General features: G+C 35.6%; 1 protein-coding gene across 3 annotated transcripts in view; it reads right to left on the bottom strand.

Annotated features, from left to right (window-relative positions):
* The window catches only part of CDKAL1 (CDKAL1 threonylcarbamoyladenosine tRNA methylthiotransferase), a 625,067-nt gene that overhangs the window by 24,187 nt on the left and 583,879 nt on the right, over nt 1–17,001 (bottom strand). For all 3 annotated transcript variants that reach the window (XM_074272562.1, XM_074272579.1, XM_074272570.1), the window contains exon 14: nt 3,234–3,317. In XM_074272562.1, coding sequence (XP_074128663.1) covers nt 3,234–3,317 — 84 coding nt within the window. The remainder of the gene's footprint in view (nt 1–3,233; nt 3,318–17,001) is intronic.

The raw sequence follows: 17,001 nt of genomic DNA, 5'->3' as shown, positions 1-17,001 counted from the left end.
ATATGAGTCTGGGAAATCACTCACCCTTTCTGGGCCTCAGTTTCCTTATATGAAAGCTGAGGGGAATAAGGAAAGAAGGCTGAAATGACTACATTATTGAATTCTGAAACTGGGTGTAAAGTTTCTTTCTGCTGTAAATCCTTCAGAGTTTACATAATTAAAAAAATCTTGATAGTAAATTTGAAGTTTAATAATCTTATAGGGTAAAATATTTGTTGCCAAATCCCTGATCTTGTGCCTTGAACTGAATAAACAGCAAAAAGGCTCCTTCTTTTCCTATTATTTAATAATTGGAAAAAAGCCCTTCCTCTTTAAATGGAAGGAAACAGTTAATGAGGCATGCCATTGCCTTTAAAATGAAAAAAGTTCCCTGCTGAGACAAAAGCCCAAGAGGGAAAAGAAATAAGGGGAAGAAAGAAGGAGCAGTAGTAGTAATACAGTCAGTCTTTTCCCTGTGGCTGAGCACCGTTCTTGCCTATAAAAGAACACTCTTCTCTGGGATGCATGGAGGAGATCTGGGGATGGTGATGTATCTTCAAGTTAAAACATGAAATGCTGAATCTGCAAGCTCTCCTTCCTTCTGAGTGTGCCATAGCACAGACTCACTGTGAAATTGAGCATAAAGCACTCAGGTTATATATACTTGAGAACAAGAAGAAAATTCTATCTTTTCTTTTCAGGGTTTCCTTTTGTGGTATGGAAAACAGGGTACCTAAATGACCATTAATGCTGGCTGAATGGCAGCTGCCTAATCTACCATATGAACTCATAGTAAAAATGAGAAAGTGGTGGTCGCAGTGGTAGTAGTAGCTGTAGAAACAGTAGTAGTAGTTGGAGTAGAAGTAACAATAATAGTAGCAGTGGTACTAGCAGCGGGAGTGGAGGTACCAGTGGCAGTAGTGGGAGCAGCAACAGTCGTGAAGTAGCAATAGAAGTAGTAGTAATAGCAGGGTTAATAATGGTAGTACAAGTAGTAGTAGAAATAGCAATAACTGCTATTGTTATTATTATTAGCTACTCCTAGAAGCGGTATGTAGAAAAATTGCACAAAAGGTTACATATTTTTATACATACATATGTATATGTGCATTACAAAAAATAATTAGATAAACATCATGTGTATGTAATTCCCACTGAAATGAACCTTTTCTTCTTTTGCCAGTACTTCTCCCAATCTCTACATCCATTTCTTTTTTCTTTTTTTTCCTTTTTTTTAATTATACCTTCTTATTTACAAGATATATGCTTGGGTAATTTTTCAGCATTGACAATTGCAAAACCTTTTGTTCCAACTTTTTCCCTTCTCCCCACCCCCTCCCCTAGATAGCAGGTAGACCAATATGTAAAGGGCTAGAACTGAGCAATGCACTTGGATAATGAAGCACGTGAGACTAATTGCCAATTGGATAGTTCCCTATTAACTTGTTTGAAGGTTGACCTTCCCTAGCTGTTCTGTGTTGACTTGATTGGTGGGACAAAGAATGGGAAGTGACATGTGTGGGAGGAGTAGGAGGAGGAAGAGGAATTGAGATGCTGATGCTGAGTCAGTCTCTCCTGGCCTTTGAGGGAGGAAGGTGTGTGTGAGGTTGTTAGGCCTAACCCCCTGACCTTGACTGTAAAAGATCAAGAATAAAGATGTTTAGTGATCCTGACTCCAGCTGATTTCTGGGAAGACAGAGTTCCAGCACCAATACATGTTAAATATATTAAAGGATAAATTAAATACAATCTATGTATACATGTCCAAACAGTTATTTTGCTGCACAAGAAGAATCGGACTTTGAAATAGTGAACAATTAGCCTGTGAAGGAAATTAAAAAATACAGGTGGACAAAAATAGAGGGATTGGGAATTCTATGTAGTGCTTCATAGTCATCTCCCAGAGTTCTTTCGCTGGGTGTAGCTGGTTCAGTTCATTATTGGGCAAATGGAGTGATTTGGTTCATCTCATTGTTGAAAAGAGCTACATCCATCAGAATACATCCTCATACATTATTGTTGTTGAAGGATATAATGATCTCTTGGTTCTGCTCATTTCACTCAGCATCAGTTGATGTAAGTCTCTCCAAGCCTCTCTGTATTCCTCCTGCTGGTCATTTTTTACAGAGCACTGATATTCCATAACCTTCATATACCATAATTTACTCAACCATTCTCCAATTGATGGACATCCACTCAGTTTCCTGCCACCACAAAGAGGGCTGCACAAACATTCTTGCACATACAGGTCACTTTCCCTTCTTTAAGATCTCTTTGGGATATAAGCCCAGTATCTACATCCATTTCTAAGCTACACCCTGATAGTTATATTCAATTGTTCTCAGAAAGCCCTTTGCATCTCTATATGGTTTATTTTAAAATTTTTAAAAAAGAACATATAAAAGACCTATTATCTCTATCTACTATCAGAGTAGATCATTCTTTGTAGTGGGAGAAAAATAGGCATGTTTAGAGACTCTATGATGCTGATTCCTGCCTCCAACTTATTGCTATTCTTAATGTAAAATCTTGTCTAGATCTTCTTGAATTGATCGAAGAAGTAGACCTCCTTTTATTCTCTGGCTTCTGCCATCAAAGCCAGGGTAGATTCTAGGAGAAGTGGAAGGCAACATGATGGTTGTTGTATGCATGTATGTATGCCAGTAAAGGATGTTGGGTATGGAGGCAGAGCACTCAGTTTCAAATTCTGTCTCTATCACCTGCTTATTGCATATCTTTGGGGGAGCCATTTCATCTTCCTGGGCCTCAGTTTTCTTAGCTTTAAAATGACAGAGTTGAAGTACCTGATTTCTAAGGTTCCCTCCAGCTCTAAATCTATGATCCTATGATAAAACTGGTAGCTAAAAAGGAAATGATAAGAAATCTCTGCTCTCTATAGAACACTTTTAATAAGTTTTCTCCAGTAAGTTGTATGAATTTTGCCAGTACCTCCAGTTCTACCTGCCATTCTACATTTACAACTGATTAGTCCCATAGTCAGAGGCTGGCCCTGGTATAGGATAATGTCAATTAAAAGGCACTTAACTATGTAAACTCTGCCATAAACATTTTAGAAGTAGAATAAAGCCCATAAAGATTTCTATGGCTCAGTCTAGTTGTCTAGAATTAGTCTTGATGCTATAGGTTCTTTTTTCTTCCATTGATTTTATGTGAATGATTTCACTTTCATTACTTATTATTTTTGTTTGGGGAAAGGTCAGATCTATAGCAGATTTTACAGTAGAGCTTATTACCTGCTCATAGAATTGATTGTGTGCAACATAAAACTTGGAATCAAAGGATTCTTCTGTTACCAGTACTTGCTGTCTTTCACCAATCTGTGGGGAGAAGAAAAAAAAATGAGAAAAGGAAGAAGGGAAGGAAACAAGCATTAAGTGCTTCCTATATAGTGTGCTAAGAGCTGTACAAATATCATATTATTTGATCCTCACAACAACCCTGAAAAATAAGTGATATTATCATCCTTATTTTACAGATGGGAAAACTGAGGCCAACAGAGATGATGCAATTTGCTCAGGGTTACCCACCTATTGAGTGTCTGAGGCTGCATTTGAATACAGGTCTTTCTGACTCCACATCTAGCACTCTATCCCCTGTACCATACAGCTGCTTCAGGAATGATAGCAATAGTTCTTGCAAATTCCAAATATAAATTATTAATAAAATAAACTTTTAATTAATTTGATCCAATTCATCAAGCATTTATCAAGTGCCTACTATCCTGCTTAATAATACCCCTTCTGCTTGAATTTAAGGCAGGCTAAAGTAATTATAAATGCTAATTACTATAATACTGCAGAAACAAGGATAGCTTTGTACCCATTCAAATGTCCCATGAGAAGTGAGAAGTATAACATGATGATTTAAAAATTAGAATAACTGAAAATCTTATCATTTTATTATATGACTGATCAGAAAATCTGATCTCAATTCCTATCTCAGCAAAGATAATGAACTCCTAAGATAAGAAACAACAAAATTCATCCAAACATTTTTTTCCTGTGTAATCAAGTTGCAAAATCAACCAGAACAAGATGCTTTCAGTACAAATTTGTGGAAATATTTTGGCAATATAAGAGTAGTAATAAACATTTGAGTGTTAAAAAATGTGTGCAACTAGTAGCAGATTAAGCACTTGCATTTAAACATTTTATGTACTGCATATATTTCTTAGCCTTGCTCAATTATTTCCAAAGTCATTTTCATCTTCTAATGTCAACCTCTGCACCAATCATTTATTTTTGTCATATATTTTTGTGACAGGCAAATAATAATTTCTCATGTGATCTTGGAACATTAAAAGTTTGAAGATGTCAGAAATACAGGACTAAGCTTCAATGCTAGATCAAAGAAACAGTGCAACTGAAATTTATGACTTTCATAGCTATAATGTGAATTCTATTAAAAAAAAAAAAACTGTCTCAAGAAATCTCTCCATACTAAAAATCATTATCATTTCCAAGTTTATCCCACTGTGAAAAGTATCCTTTAAAGTATCAGGGTTTTTTTGTTTTTTTTTTTAATGATACTGCCAAAATGTTTAACACAGTAAAACCAGCCTTACTATTTGGTTGTAGAAAGAATTCAATTTGGTTTCATTGCTTGAGAAACTCAACCTCTCAAAATTAAATCAGATTATCATGATGGCTGAATAAAATAAAATACTTTTTCTATTTATATAGAGACTTGTCAACATGTTTTGGCTATAGACATTTAGGAAATGTAAACAGCTATACTAAGGACCTTTCACTAGAAAAACACAAACCAAATCAAAACAAACCAAAACCAAACTAAAACAACCACCCAAAACCCCCCAAACCTAAAAAGCAAAACAAAAACAAAAAAACAATTCTATAAAAGCCAAATTGCCAAACTCAAAAAATTTTCCTGATTGTAGGGATGGCCGTTAGACAAAGGTTGCAAGATCTTGTAGGTGATAGTTACAAGAGGCTTATCCATGAAAGATAAGGAGAGTAAAACATTAGTTGTTCAAAAATCAAGATGCAGACAAAACTTTTTTCAACTTTCTGTTGGTGCTTCAATGACGATATTCATGAAATATGTTGGGCAAGACTGTATTGTATTGGAGCATATCTCTGTGAGAGAAAACTTAATGTTTGTACACAGTTCACAGTATGAACTGCTTATAACTTACAATAAGTATCTGTCAATGGTTCTTGAAGAAGTCTGCAATTATACTTCAGCTAACATTATTAAGTTTTCAGAAAATTAATCTAATATAATTGTAGAATATTGAGGAGTTGTGTTGTTTTCTCCTCAGTAAAAGAATTAATGCAGGTGGGTAGCTATACATATTTAACAATTCATATAATATGTATTGAATGTAGTGCTAATAATGATAGCAATAGATGATGTCTGCATTTTTATATTGTAAGGGAGAGTAACCTGTTTCCCAAGAACACTAAGTAATGCTAAGTAGATAGGTGTGATTTATGATAATTCTTATCCTGAATAATTGTCTTGTGAAATGTGGAAGACTATAGATGACTGTCTCCTTGTAGTTCTATTAATGGTAGGAAAATTGTATATAGAGGCAAGGATGCTTCTATTTCTAGGAAGGTCCTCATCAGATCATCACATCTAATCAACTCCTCATTTTCCAGTTAATCTCCTTCCTATGCCCCCAAAATGTACTGTTGATAACCATCTCTTTCTGTGTACTTTTCTTCTCACTTGGGAATCCCCTTTCCTCCCCTTTCCTCCAATTACATATCTTTTAAGAATTAGTTCAACATCTCCTATCTCCATGAAGCCTTCTATCTCCAAGACCTCCATCCTCTACTGACTCAGTTTCATTGGATTCAAAGGCTTCTGAGGTCTAGGTAGATAATCATATGATTCTAAGTTGTCACTTGCCTCTTACTCTGTCATGAGATTTTAATCTAAGACAATCTTTTAGGGAAAAAAATATTAGGAAGTTAAGACCGAGGGCAAAATACATAGATAATAAGCATTTGAGGGTCACTAGAAAGGCCCAACTGCAAAGGAGGTCCAGGGCAGATCATAATCTTTTCCCAATCTTTCTCCCAGTCAATTCAAATCAAGGGCAGTCTGATGAGTGCATGATAAGGGGAAAGGAATACTAAACTCAATTTAATTCGGTTTAACAAATGCTGCATCATACAAAACAATCTAGTTTTTGTTTTCTGAGACCAGGTTTCTATATTATCCTGGCAGGAAGTACAGTCGTCATTCAGAGTTCTGATACCATTTATGGATCATCCTGGTGTCTTTGAGCTGCTCCATTTCTGACTAGGGTATATTTCTCTCTCTTTGAATAGCCTCTGATGCCCTACTCCTCTACTAGTGATAGATTCAGTATGAATGCTTCATCAATTCATCAACTGATTCTCATAACTTTTAAGCTCAAAAGATCTACCAGGCTTCCCCAGTAGCCAGTATTACAAGTATGCATTACCAACCCTGGCTGATACTAGTAATCTTAAAGAACACAAAGAAGATCTCAGCATGTTGGGTGGATTATGGAGGATTTATGAGAGAACACAGTTACAAACTGTAATGGATAATCATGGAGGAGTTGTACTGGAAATACTGCTCACTCAGATCAAAAACATTACAGATCCATTAAAAAAAAATCCACCAACAAAGATATTCAAGGTATTTTGGCAGGTGTTAGACATATCAAAATGAAAGACCATTCCTGTCCTCAAGGAACATAAGAAGCTAATGGATGCCAGATGTAAACAAATATATATACTAGAAAACATACTGTGATAGGAGTAAAGAAGATACCAAGTATTGTGTAAGAAAACTGGACTGACCAAAGAAGAACTAGAGAATATTATAAAAGGCAAAATGGACAACTTTGATTACATTAAATTAAAAAAAGGTTTTGCACAAACAAAACCAACAGAAACAAGATTAAAAGGGAAGTGCAAAGCTGGGGAAAAAATCTTTATAGCCAGTGTTTCTGGCTATAAAGAACTGTGTCAAATTTATAAGAATACAAGTAATTTCCCAATTGATAAATAGTCAAAGGATATTAACAGATAATTTTCAGATGATGAAATTAAAGTCATCTATAATTATATGAAAAAATGCCCTAAATGCAAATTAAAACAACTCTGAGGTACCATCTCACACCTTCTCAGATTGACTAAGATGACAGAAAAAGCTAATGATAAATATTGGAGGGGATGTGAGAAAACTGAGACATTAATGCATTGTTGGTGGAATTGTGAATATATCCAGCCATTCTAGAAACAATCTGGGATTATGCCTAAAGGGTTATAAAACTATACATACCCTTTGACCCAGCAGTACCAATACTAGGTCTGTATCCCAAGGAAATCATAAAGGAGGGAAAAGGGCCTACGTATGTAAAAATGTTTGTAGCAGCTCTTTTTGTGGTAGCAAAGAATTGGAAAATGAGTAGATGCCCATCATTTGGGGAATGGATGAATAAGCTGTGATATATGAATTCTATAAAAATTATGAAGAAGCTGATTTCAGAAAGGTCTGGAAAGATTTACAGGAACTGATGCTGAGCAAAACAAACAGAACTAGGAATACATTATACATAATAATAGCAAGAATGTGCAATGGTCAACTATGAAAGACTTGGTTCTTCTCAGCGGTTCCAAAACAATTCCAATAGACTTTGGACAGAAAATGTCATCTGGATTCAGAAAAAGAAGTAGGGTCTTCTTAGCTAGCTGTGTGACCCTGAACAAGTCACTTAACCCCAACTGCCTCAGCAAAAATAAATAAGTAAGTAAGTAAATAAATAAATAAATAAAATTAAGAAATAGAAAGTATAAGGAGACTGAATGGAAATCAATACATGCTATGTTCATTTCTTTTTTCTGTTTTTAAAAATCTCTACCATGGTTTTCCCCTTTTTCTGTTTTTTTTTTCTCCAAACATGATTCATAAAACAATATGTATAAAAAATAAATTTACTATTTAAAAAATTGGATTAAAAAGTTATCACATTTTCTTAGGGGAGGGAGGTGTAGGGGTGGACAGTTAAAAGATGAGGAAGCTTGTATTTCAGGCTTGGGGGAAATTCCATACAAATAGGCAGGATATGGCAGAATACATGTACAAAAAGGAGTAATGTGAAAAAAAAGATTGGAAAGATATATTAGAACAAGATTGTGGATGACTTCACATCAGTTACATATAAACAAAAAAAAAAATTAACAAAATTTTTAAAAAATCTGAGTTCTAAATTCTTTTCTTGTCCTCTCTCTTCTCCTTAAAAAGATAAGCAATTATACATGTGCAAACATACAAAATATTTCCATATTATTCATGTTGTAAAACACAGACTAAAAAAACTCAAGAAAAAAAATTTTAAAGTATGCTTCAATCGATATTCAGACTATCGGCTTTTGTTTGGGAGGTAGATAGTATTTTTCATCATACATTCTTTGGAATTGTCTTAGATTATTGTATAATAAATATAACTAGGTCATTCACAGTTAAAATTGTACAATATTGCTGTTAACATGTAAATGTTCTCCTGATTCTGCATTTCACTTTGCTTTAGTCCATGTAAATCTTTTTTTTTTTTTTTTTTTTCTCCTGAGGCAATGGGGGTTACAAGGTCACACAGTTCAGAAGTGTGAAATGTCTGAGATTGGATTTGAACTCAGGTCCTCTTGACTTCAGGGCTGGTGCTCTATCCACTGCACCACCTAACTGCTCCAATCCATGTAAATCTTGTGGAGGACCTTAAATGATAGGTTAAGGAGTTTGGAATTTTTTGTAGAGTAGATTGTAAAATGAATATTTATTTTACAACATTTTCTATTTCATTTTCTTCAAATTGTTACCCAATCTTATTAATAGGTTTTGCTGAATAATTAAATCTTTCCCCAGTGTTTTACAATCTTGGATTGTGCATTTCTGCTATTAAGGAGGATCTTCATTTTCTTTTTCCATTACTCAGGGTTCAAGTTCATTTTAGTGATGCTTGAATTTTCAATGGTGTGTTCACTATATATTTATATGCATATATCTATATTTATATATATATATATCTATATTACTATTCTCTATTTTCAACTGATTTTTTTTTTGTTTATTTTAATCTTCCCACATCTCCTGAGTGCTGCATATTTACCTCTTTTTGTAACTATTCAATATTATTTGAATTGTGGGAAGATAGTACACTGTTGGACCTAGTAGAATCTTGTAAACAAACAAACAAACCATTAAAACTTTAAAAATGCACCAAGCCAAAAGTCACAATGATAAAGATTATCAGTGAGAATTGGCTATAAACTCTTCTATCCATTCCAGGACTGTGCAAGTCCTGTCAAAAATTCTGAGGAAGACTAAAGTGGAGATAACCAAAGTAGGTAGAAGGTTACCTGGTGCCACATCAGGAGAGATGGTCAGAGCAGCATCCAGTACACATGACTCTTATGCTCCATCCCTGGGAAGAAGCAGGGCCAGAACAGTGTCCAGGACTAGAATGTGGTAACTCAGAGCCCCAGTTATGGAAGGATATAAGGCCAGAGCAGCCTACAAGCATATAACCTGATCTAACATCTTGGGCAGCTCTGGTACAATCTATTACATAGGCAGACTGGATCTGAATCATGATAGGAAAAAGACCAGTAATTCCTGAAAGAAGAAACCACTGAACTTTGGATCAAACAGGGTCTACCCCGACTATCTATGAACACAGAAGTGGAGTTTGCCTGAAGCAGAAATCCTCAAATCAGAAACTGAGTCTGCGCGCGCGCGCGCGCACACACACACACACACACACACACACACACACACACACACATACCCCACACCCATAATGATGGAAATATCTTAGTCTGCACAAGTACAATAGGTAAAGAAGAAACTCCACAAAAAATCTACACAAAGCCTCGGAGACAATATCTTGGACTACAAAATCAATTAAGAGAAATTAGATAAGAGACATTTTTTAGGGAGGACAAAGTAGCAAGGAAAATCAATACCTTACTTAAGAACTAAATTCCTTTAAAATGAAGCCAAAAGAGAAAACAATAACCCATGGTAGAAAAAGAAATATCATAATGAAAAACAGAAGTTTGAAAAAACAGAAGAAAAGTAAGGTGTATCTTAACAAAGCAACTACTAACTTGGAAACCTGTTCAAGGAAAAATCTTCTAAGAATCACCAGATCACTTAAAAATCATGATACCCCCCAAAAAAAAAACCTTAGATAACATATTTGAAGAATTCACAAACTGCTCAGATCACAGAAATGGAGGACGAAGTGAAAATAAAATCTACCTTCTGAAAGAAACCTCAAAATGAAACCTTTTCCCTCAATAGTATTTTATTTTTCCCAATATTCATAATTCTCAACATTCATTTTTGTAAGATTTTTGTGTTCTAAATTTTTTTTAGCCATTCCCCCACTGATGGGCATCCATTTAATTTTCAGTTCCTTGTTACTACAAAAAGGACTGCTACAAACATTTTATACATATGAGTCCTTTTCCCTCTTTTATGATCTCTTTGGGATATAGGATTAGTAGTGACACTGCTGTATCAAAGGATATAGACAGTTTTATAGCCCTTGGGCATAGTTCCAAATTGCTCTCAAGAGTGGCTGGCTCATTTTACAATTCCACCAACAATGCATTAGTGTCCTAGTTTCCAAATGAATCTTTCCAGGAACATCATAACCCATTCCAGCAATTCCTGGTTAAAAAAAAAAAAAAAAAAAAAAAAAAAATTCAAAGTATCTACTAAGCTTTTTTTTTTTCTTTCTTATTTTTATTTCTTATAGAACAGTGCTTTCCAAGTTCTTTATTCCCTAAAAAGAGTGGCATCTGTCACTTTTAGGGAATAAAGAACTTTGAAAGCACTGTTCTGTAAGCAAATTATAAAGGCTTATAATCAAGAATAACTTCCTGTGAAAAACAGTAAAACCTTAATTGAAAAAAAAATGGATCTTTAATGAAATAAAGTATTTTTTAAAAGTATTTGATTAAAAAAAATCAGAGCTTAGTAGACACTTTGAAATGTTTTCAAAGGAAACAAGAAAAATATAAAAAGATACACAATTTTATCAATTAGAGGTGGCTATGTGAGAAAGAATTATGTACATGTTTAAATACAGGAAGAAACAAATGTTCTCTCAGATTCCTAAAATAGTCAAAAGTTAGAGAAAAAAATTGAATAAGACTGTCAGATGGCCTAGAGTGATTTTGTTCTTTTTGATATTCTTAGGAAAAGAAAGTGGGAAGGACTATACTAAGATAAAAAGGAGTTAGAAGGAAAGGGAACTATCACATACTAGGGGTGAATAAAGTAAAGAATATGCAAACATTAAGTAAGGAATATGGGAAAACAGGTATCCCTTGGATCTCAGTGACTTCTGAATTGAACAAAGGAAGAGACATATTTACACACACAGCACCCTCCCAAACACACACACACCCTGACCAAGAGTATAATGTAGAATAGCTAATAATAATTAACACTTATATAGCAACTTCTATGTGCTAAACAATGCTAAGTGCTTTATGATTATTGTCTTATTTAGTCCTCACAACAAATCTAGGAAATAGGTGCTATTATTAATCCCACTTCTCATAAGGAAACTGGATCTGACAAAAGTAACATGCCCAATGTCACATACTAAGTGTCTGAGATTGAATTTGAACTCAGGTCTTCCTGACTTAAGGTCTGATGATGTATCCACTGAACTACCTAGCTACTTTATAAATACATAACTCAATACAGAAATAGGATAGGAAGAGGAGTACAAGGTAAATAAAAGAGCAGTCACAAGTCAAAATATTTTTAGTGTTAAGAGAGGTATGAAGAAAGGAATAAAAAAGTTAAATTAAAAAACAACAACAACAACAACAATAACAAAAAACCTAGCAATTGAGGGGTGGGGAAATGGCAAAGAGAAAACAAAGAGACCGATTATATTATAAAAAGAGTATTAGGCAAACTTTTTTTAATCATCTTATTTACAAGTTAAGAAGAGGAGATAAAATACAAGTGGACAAGATAAATGTAAATATACATTAACAGTCATAACTGGAGATTTGTGCATCACATGACCAACAAGAAGAAAGTTTAGATAACTTCAGCATCTATGGTCTAGGAAGCCTGGAGCCCCAAAGAAGATAAAAAAACAAAGCAAAAACATAAACAATTAACTGATGCTTATCTTGATCTCCCTACAGAAGTCAACCCCAAAATACTGGTACCATAAAGTGCTAGTGCTAGTTCAGAGAACTGAGAAAGAGAAGGAGTGGGTCAGAACACTGGAATAAGACACCATGTATGAGGGGACTGTCTGGCACTCCACTAAGTCTGAGGGAAAGAGGCTGCCACCCAGTGGAAATCAGTTCTGTTTACCTGGAAGTCACCTGGCGCAAGGATCTATGTTGGTAAACAAATTTCCCAGAGTAGGAAAGAGACTGAGAAGCACCAGGAAAGGCACCATCAAAGATGAGGAAGTCAGAAAGCCAGCAAAAAAGACTAAAATTATCCAAGATCTGAGGAAGAAGAAAACTCAAAGACCTTGATAAGACCTTGAGGGCAAATAATCAACAGGGAAAACACCAACTGAAGATATGTCTTCAGATTCAGTAAAAGATTTCAGGTGCCTATGAAAAAATACTCCAAAATAAAAAGAAACCCTCCAACATGTGATGAGATAGATGATAGAGGAGAAATGGAACCAAAATACCTTATTATTAAGAGTTTTTAAAGGTGAAAAGAGAATTAGCAGAATTTATGTCCTGTTCTGCAAAAATAATTGGCAGAACAGAAAGGGGCATATTGAGGTTCCCCATATCTTTAATTTTACTATCTATTTCTATCTAAAATTTGATTAACTTTTCCTTCAGTTATTTAAATATGATCTTGACACTATGAAAGATCTGAAGAAGAAGAAATATGCGATGATAAGTCTCACCAAAGAAACGAAAGAAGAATAGATTAGGAATAAAAGTACTCAGGAGTGAAGGAAAATTCAGAAGTTACAAAAACAAAATAAAACAAAATATATCAGAAATTGGGATGAACTCCCTCATAAAACAGAAGCTTACATCAAAATGGATTAGAAAAAAATAATAATAACATTATATAGATACAAGAACTATGCTTGAAACATAAGAATTAACAAGGAGCTAAAATGAAGGCCTGAAATAGTACCTGTTATACTTCAGGTATAGTAATCCTGATTTCAAACAAAACTGCAATAAAAATGGACACAATAAGCATAATTGATACAACAAAATATCTATGTGGTATAAAGGCAACAAAGATAACACAGCAATATCAATACTTTATATATGCACTGAACAGCCTAATATTTAAATGCTTAAAGTAAAATTAATCAAATTGTACACAGAAATAGATAGTAAAACTATAATAGTGGGAAACCCCCAAATATTCCTTTCATGTCTTTTAATAGAAATACTAAATATTTATCTACTCTGTATGTACTACATTAAAAATTATATTTAAAAAAATGACCTTTGAAAAAAGAATTAAAACTTAGTTGGAGAGTAAATAACTTAATTCTAAAGAATTGTAGTATCAAAGTGCCACAGTTCTCTTTATTCTCCTGACTCGGTTTCCCTAATTATTCTGACTCAGTCCTGAAGCAGGTTCCCCTGCTTCTCAGTTCTGCAAAACCTCCCTTCCCTCTTTATCAGAATATTTGATAAGGATAAAAGATCTTATGTTTTAGAATATCAGAATGCTTCTCCCCATCCTAAGCTATTGAAATGTCAGATACTGTCTTATCAAGATACCTCTCTCCATCTTCAGGGTGCCTCCCCCTGATTATGTCATCTCGCTCTGGGGGCTCACCCTGACTCTGCCCCTACCTCAGTCTATGTCCTGCATCTGAGCCACATGTATATAGGTCTTTGAGAACTCTGATTATTGGATTCTTGGAGATGATAGTCTCATTCAACCCAGGGACCAAACCATGGACCCACTTGGACGTGGTCGACACTGTATGAAGCTTCCTAATACTCAGCAGACTACTTCCCATAAGGACGCTTATGCAGAAAACTCCTGCGAAATTGACAAAAATTAAGGTTTTTGTCATAACTTTCTCTCTCTTAGGAATGTCTATAGAGAATGAAAAACTATAGAAGTGGGGTGCTTGGGACCTATTCCACTACCTTTAGGCTATCTCTTAATGCAGAGACATATTCAGCTTGAAAAAATGCCTCATCCTCAAAATTTGAACACTGATTAGATTAGCTGAAAGGGATCCAATCTCCCTCCACCTACCAACTCTCTAGAGCCCTAGAAAGGAATAGATATCAAGGCTTCCAGCCCACCCAGACTCTCTGAGTCCACACCCTTAATCCCTGCCACCCTGACCCAACCCCAAGAGAAATTAGCTTTCCTGGAAATTAAGAGTGAAAGGGCTAAACTCTAGGCTACTTAACACCTTTTACTATAGACTAAGAATCTTTTGCTCCCAGCATTTTCTCCTACTTTTCTTGGATAGTTAAATGGGCCAGCAGCATTCTTCCAGGCAGCCCACAGAAGGGACCTGATGCATTTCCTCCTAAAGGCCCCATTCCTGAATGTTGCCATCTCCACCCTGGATGACACCCCACTTTTAATCTGCTTCTCTAGGCTTCAAACTTTGGATTCTCAACTGCCCTTCAGCTGGGAGAACATGGGATGACTGACTAGGGACGACTGACCAGGGCAAACACACCTTAGATGCCCTGCTGCCATCCTCAAACCTCATACCTCACGCCTCACCTCCTAGCATGAATCCCCCCTGAAATCTCTATGACCCTTGCCAGCTCGAAGCAGTTAAGAAGAGATCGTAGCTCCTTTATCCCAAATGCATTTGGAGGTAGCTGCTTGAGGGAGGAATGAAGAGGGGACCCTGGAACTCTGAAAATCCTTGAAGGAGAAAATCTCCTTCAACTCTGCCTCAATAAGGGACCCTGCTCCAAGTCCTTTTTCCCTTAAATGAATTTAAATTTTGACTGCTTGAGAGGGGAATGAAGAGGAGACCCCAAAACTCTGAAAATCCTTAAAGGAGAACTGCCTCAGTGAGGGACCCCTCCCCAAGGACAAACAGTTTCATCTTTGTTATCTGGGTGGGGTCGGCTCAGTCCTGAAACTCATTGAATTCAATTCAAATTCTAGCCCTTGCTGAAACCCAGCAAGGAGCCAACTTGGGACTCCACCCATGGGCCCTCTTAAGCTAAATCTCTCATTATAAAAAGAGCCAAACTAAAATCCTCTCTTTGCAGAGGTTCCAAACATGACAGCTATACCATGCTTGGCATCCCAAGGAGCCTCTGTCCACTGGAATACTCTTTCTAGTGCTACCCTCTTGTTATCCTCACCTATTTCCCTAACCAGACTTTAACCTTATTCCAATCCCCATAATAAACTTTTTTTTTTTTTTTTTAATCAATCTAGGTTTTCAGGTCTGTAAATTCCTTTACAGGGAGCCTCTGCATGTCAGAAACTCCCAAAACTTTTGTTCCCCAAAACTCCCTAACCTTGCGCTGAATCCGGAGGGGTTACAAGGGAGCCAAACCCCTCCATTTGAATTCCTTGAATCCCAAACCTGCCACTAGACCTCATTTAACTCCCTGACTACCAGAAGCCCTAATTTCATTTGAGTTCCCCAACCTCATCAAAAGGACAAATCAAAGAACATGACAATAATGAAAGACATACACACAAGAATATGGGATGCAGCTAAAGAAGTTTTAGGGGAAAATTTGTCTCTAAATTTAGCAAAATAATATTCCATTATATTCATTCATCATGGTATATATTAAAAGGTATTTCCTAATTAATAGATACTGTTTCCATTTCTTTCCTACTATAAAAAATACTACTAAGAATGCTTTGGTATATTTCTCTTTTCTTTTCTTTATCTTTCTTTAACTTCTTTGGAGTGTATATATGCAAAATTTAATTTATTTCCCCACATTTTTTTCTTTAGGTTTTGTCAAACTTATGTAGAAATATGTCTCAAATTACTCAGAAGAGTTTGAAATAACCATTTACAAGGAGAAAAATCCCAAGCAGCTAAAGATTGTTTATTATATGCAATTAAGGATTATGAAATACAGTTGAAGAGCTAATACTTAGAGTTCATAGGCAATGAACAAGGACTGAGATTTAAAAGGAAATAGCAAGAAGGCTGGATTGCTTTTGTCAGTCAATAATCATTTAATAATTGACAGGCACTGTGGTAAGTAATGGACCCAAAAAGAAAGGTAAAACACTCTATGTTCTATAGGAGCTCACAGTCAAAGGAGGTTTCTCCTTTGCCTATGCAAAAAATCCATGTACAAATGAAGAGAAGAGGGGAAGAGAACAATCATGTATATAGTGTCTGCTTCATTCAAAGTATTGTGCTAAATGCTTTACAAATATTCTCTCATTTGATCTTTGCAATAACCCAGCATGCTATTCTTTGTGCAATAGCACAAATAGTCAAATGTATATGATAATGATAAACTGAAGAAAGGTGGTAGGATTAAAGGTTTTTTTGCAGAAGATACAGCTTTGACTGAGATTTGAAGGAAGCCAAGGAAAATTTTGTAAAACTATTCCTTCACTAATTCCAAACTTTTCCTTGGAACAGAGGTCTATTTAATTAATTAAAACATAAATGTTTATTCAGCTATGTTACATGGCTACAATCACAACCACCATCCAGGGAAGTAACTCCTATGGAGAAGAGGCTAGCCATCCACACAAACTGTTAAACAATCGCTATCCACAGGGAAGGGAAGGTAGCCTCCTAGAAGCAGGGAGGCCCCCTGAGGCAGAGATAGGAGGCAGCCATGAGTTAGGCAAATCAAGCTACCACCATTACCTCTACTATAGTTCACCTTAGATTCTCTTGGGAGATACCCAAGATTGAATTTAAGACCTTTTAGGAAGCAATCAATTTGGAAAAAAGAATGGCAACTGCTCCCACAGATTTTCTTGAAGTTATCAGAAAGTACCATTCTTGGCCCCCTAATACTTGTTGCTATAAAACAG

This window comes from Sminthopsis crassicaudata, chromosome 1, assembly GCF_048593235.1.
Source record: "Sminthopsis crassicaudata isolate SCR6 chromosome 1, ASM4859323v1, whole genome shotgun sequence".
Taxonomy (NCBI): domain Eukaryota; kingdom Metazoa; phylum Chordata; class Mammalia; order Dasyuromorphia; family Dasyuridae; genus Sminthopsis; species Sminthopsis crassicaudata.
This window is presented reverse-complemented; position numbering and strand designations above follow the sequence as displayed.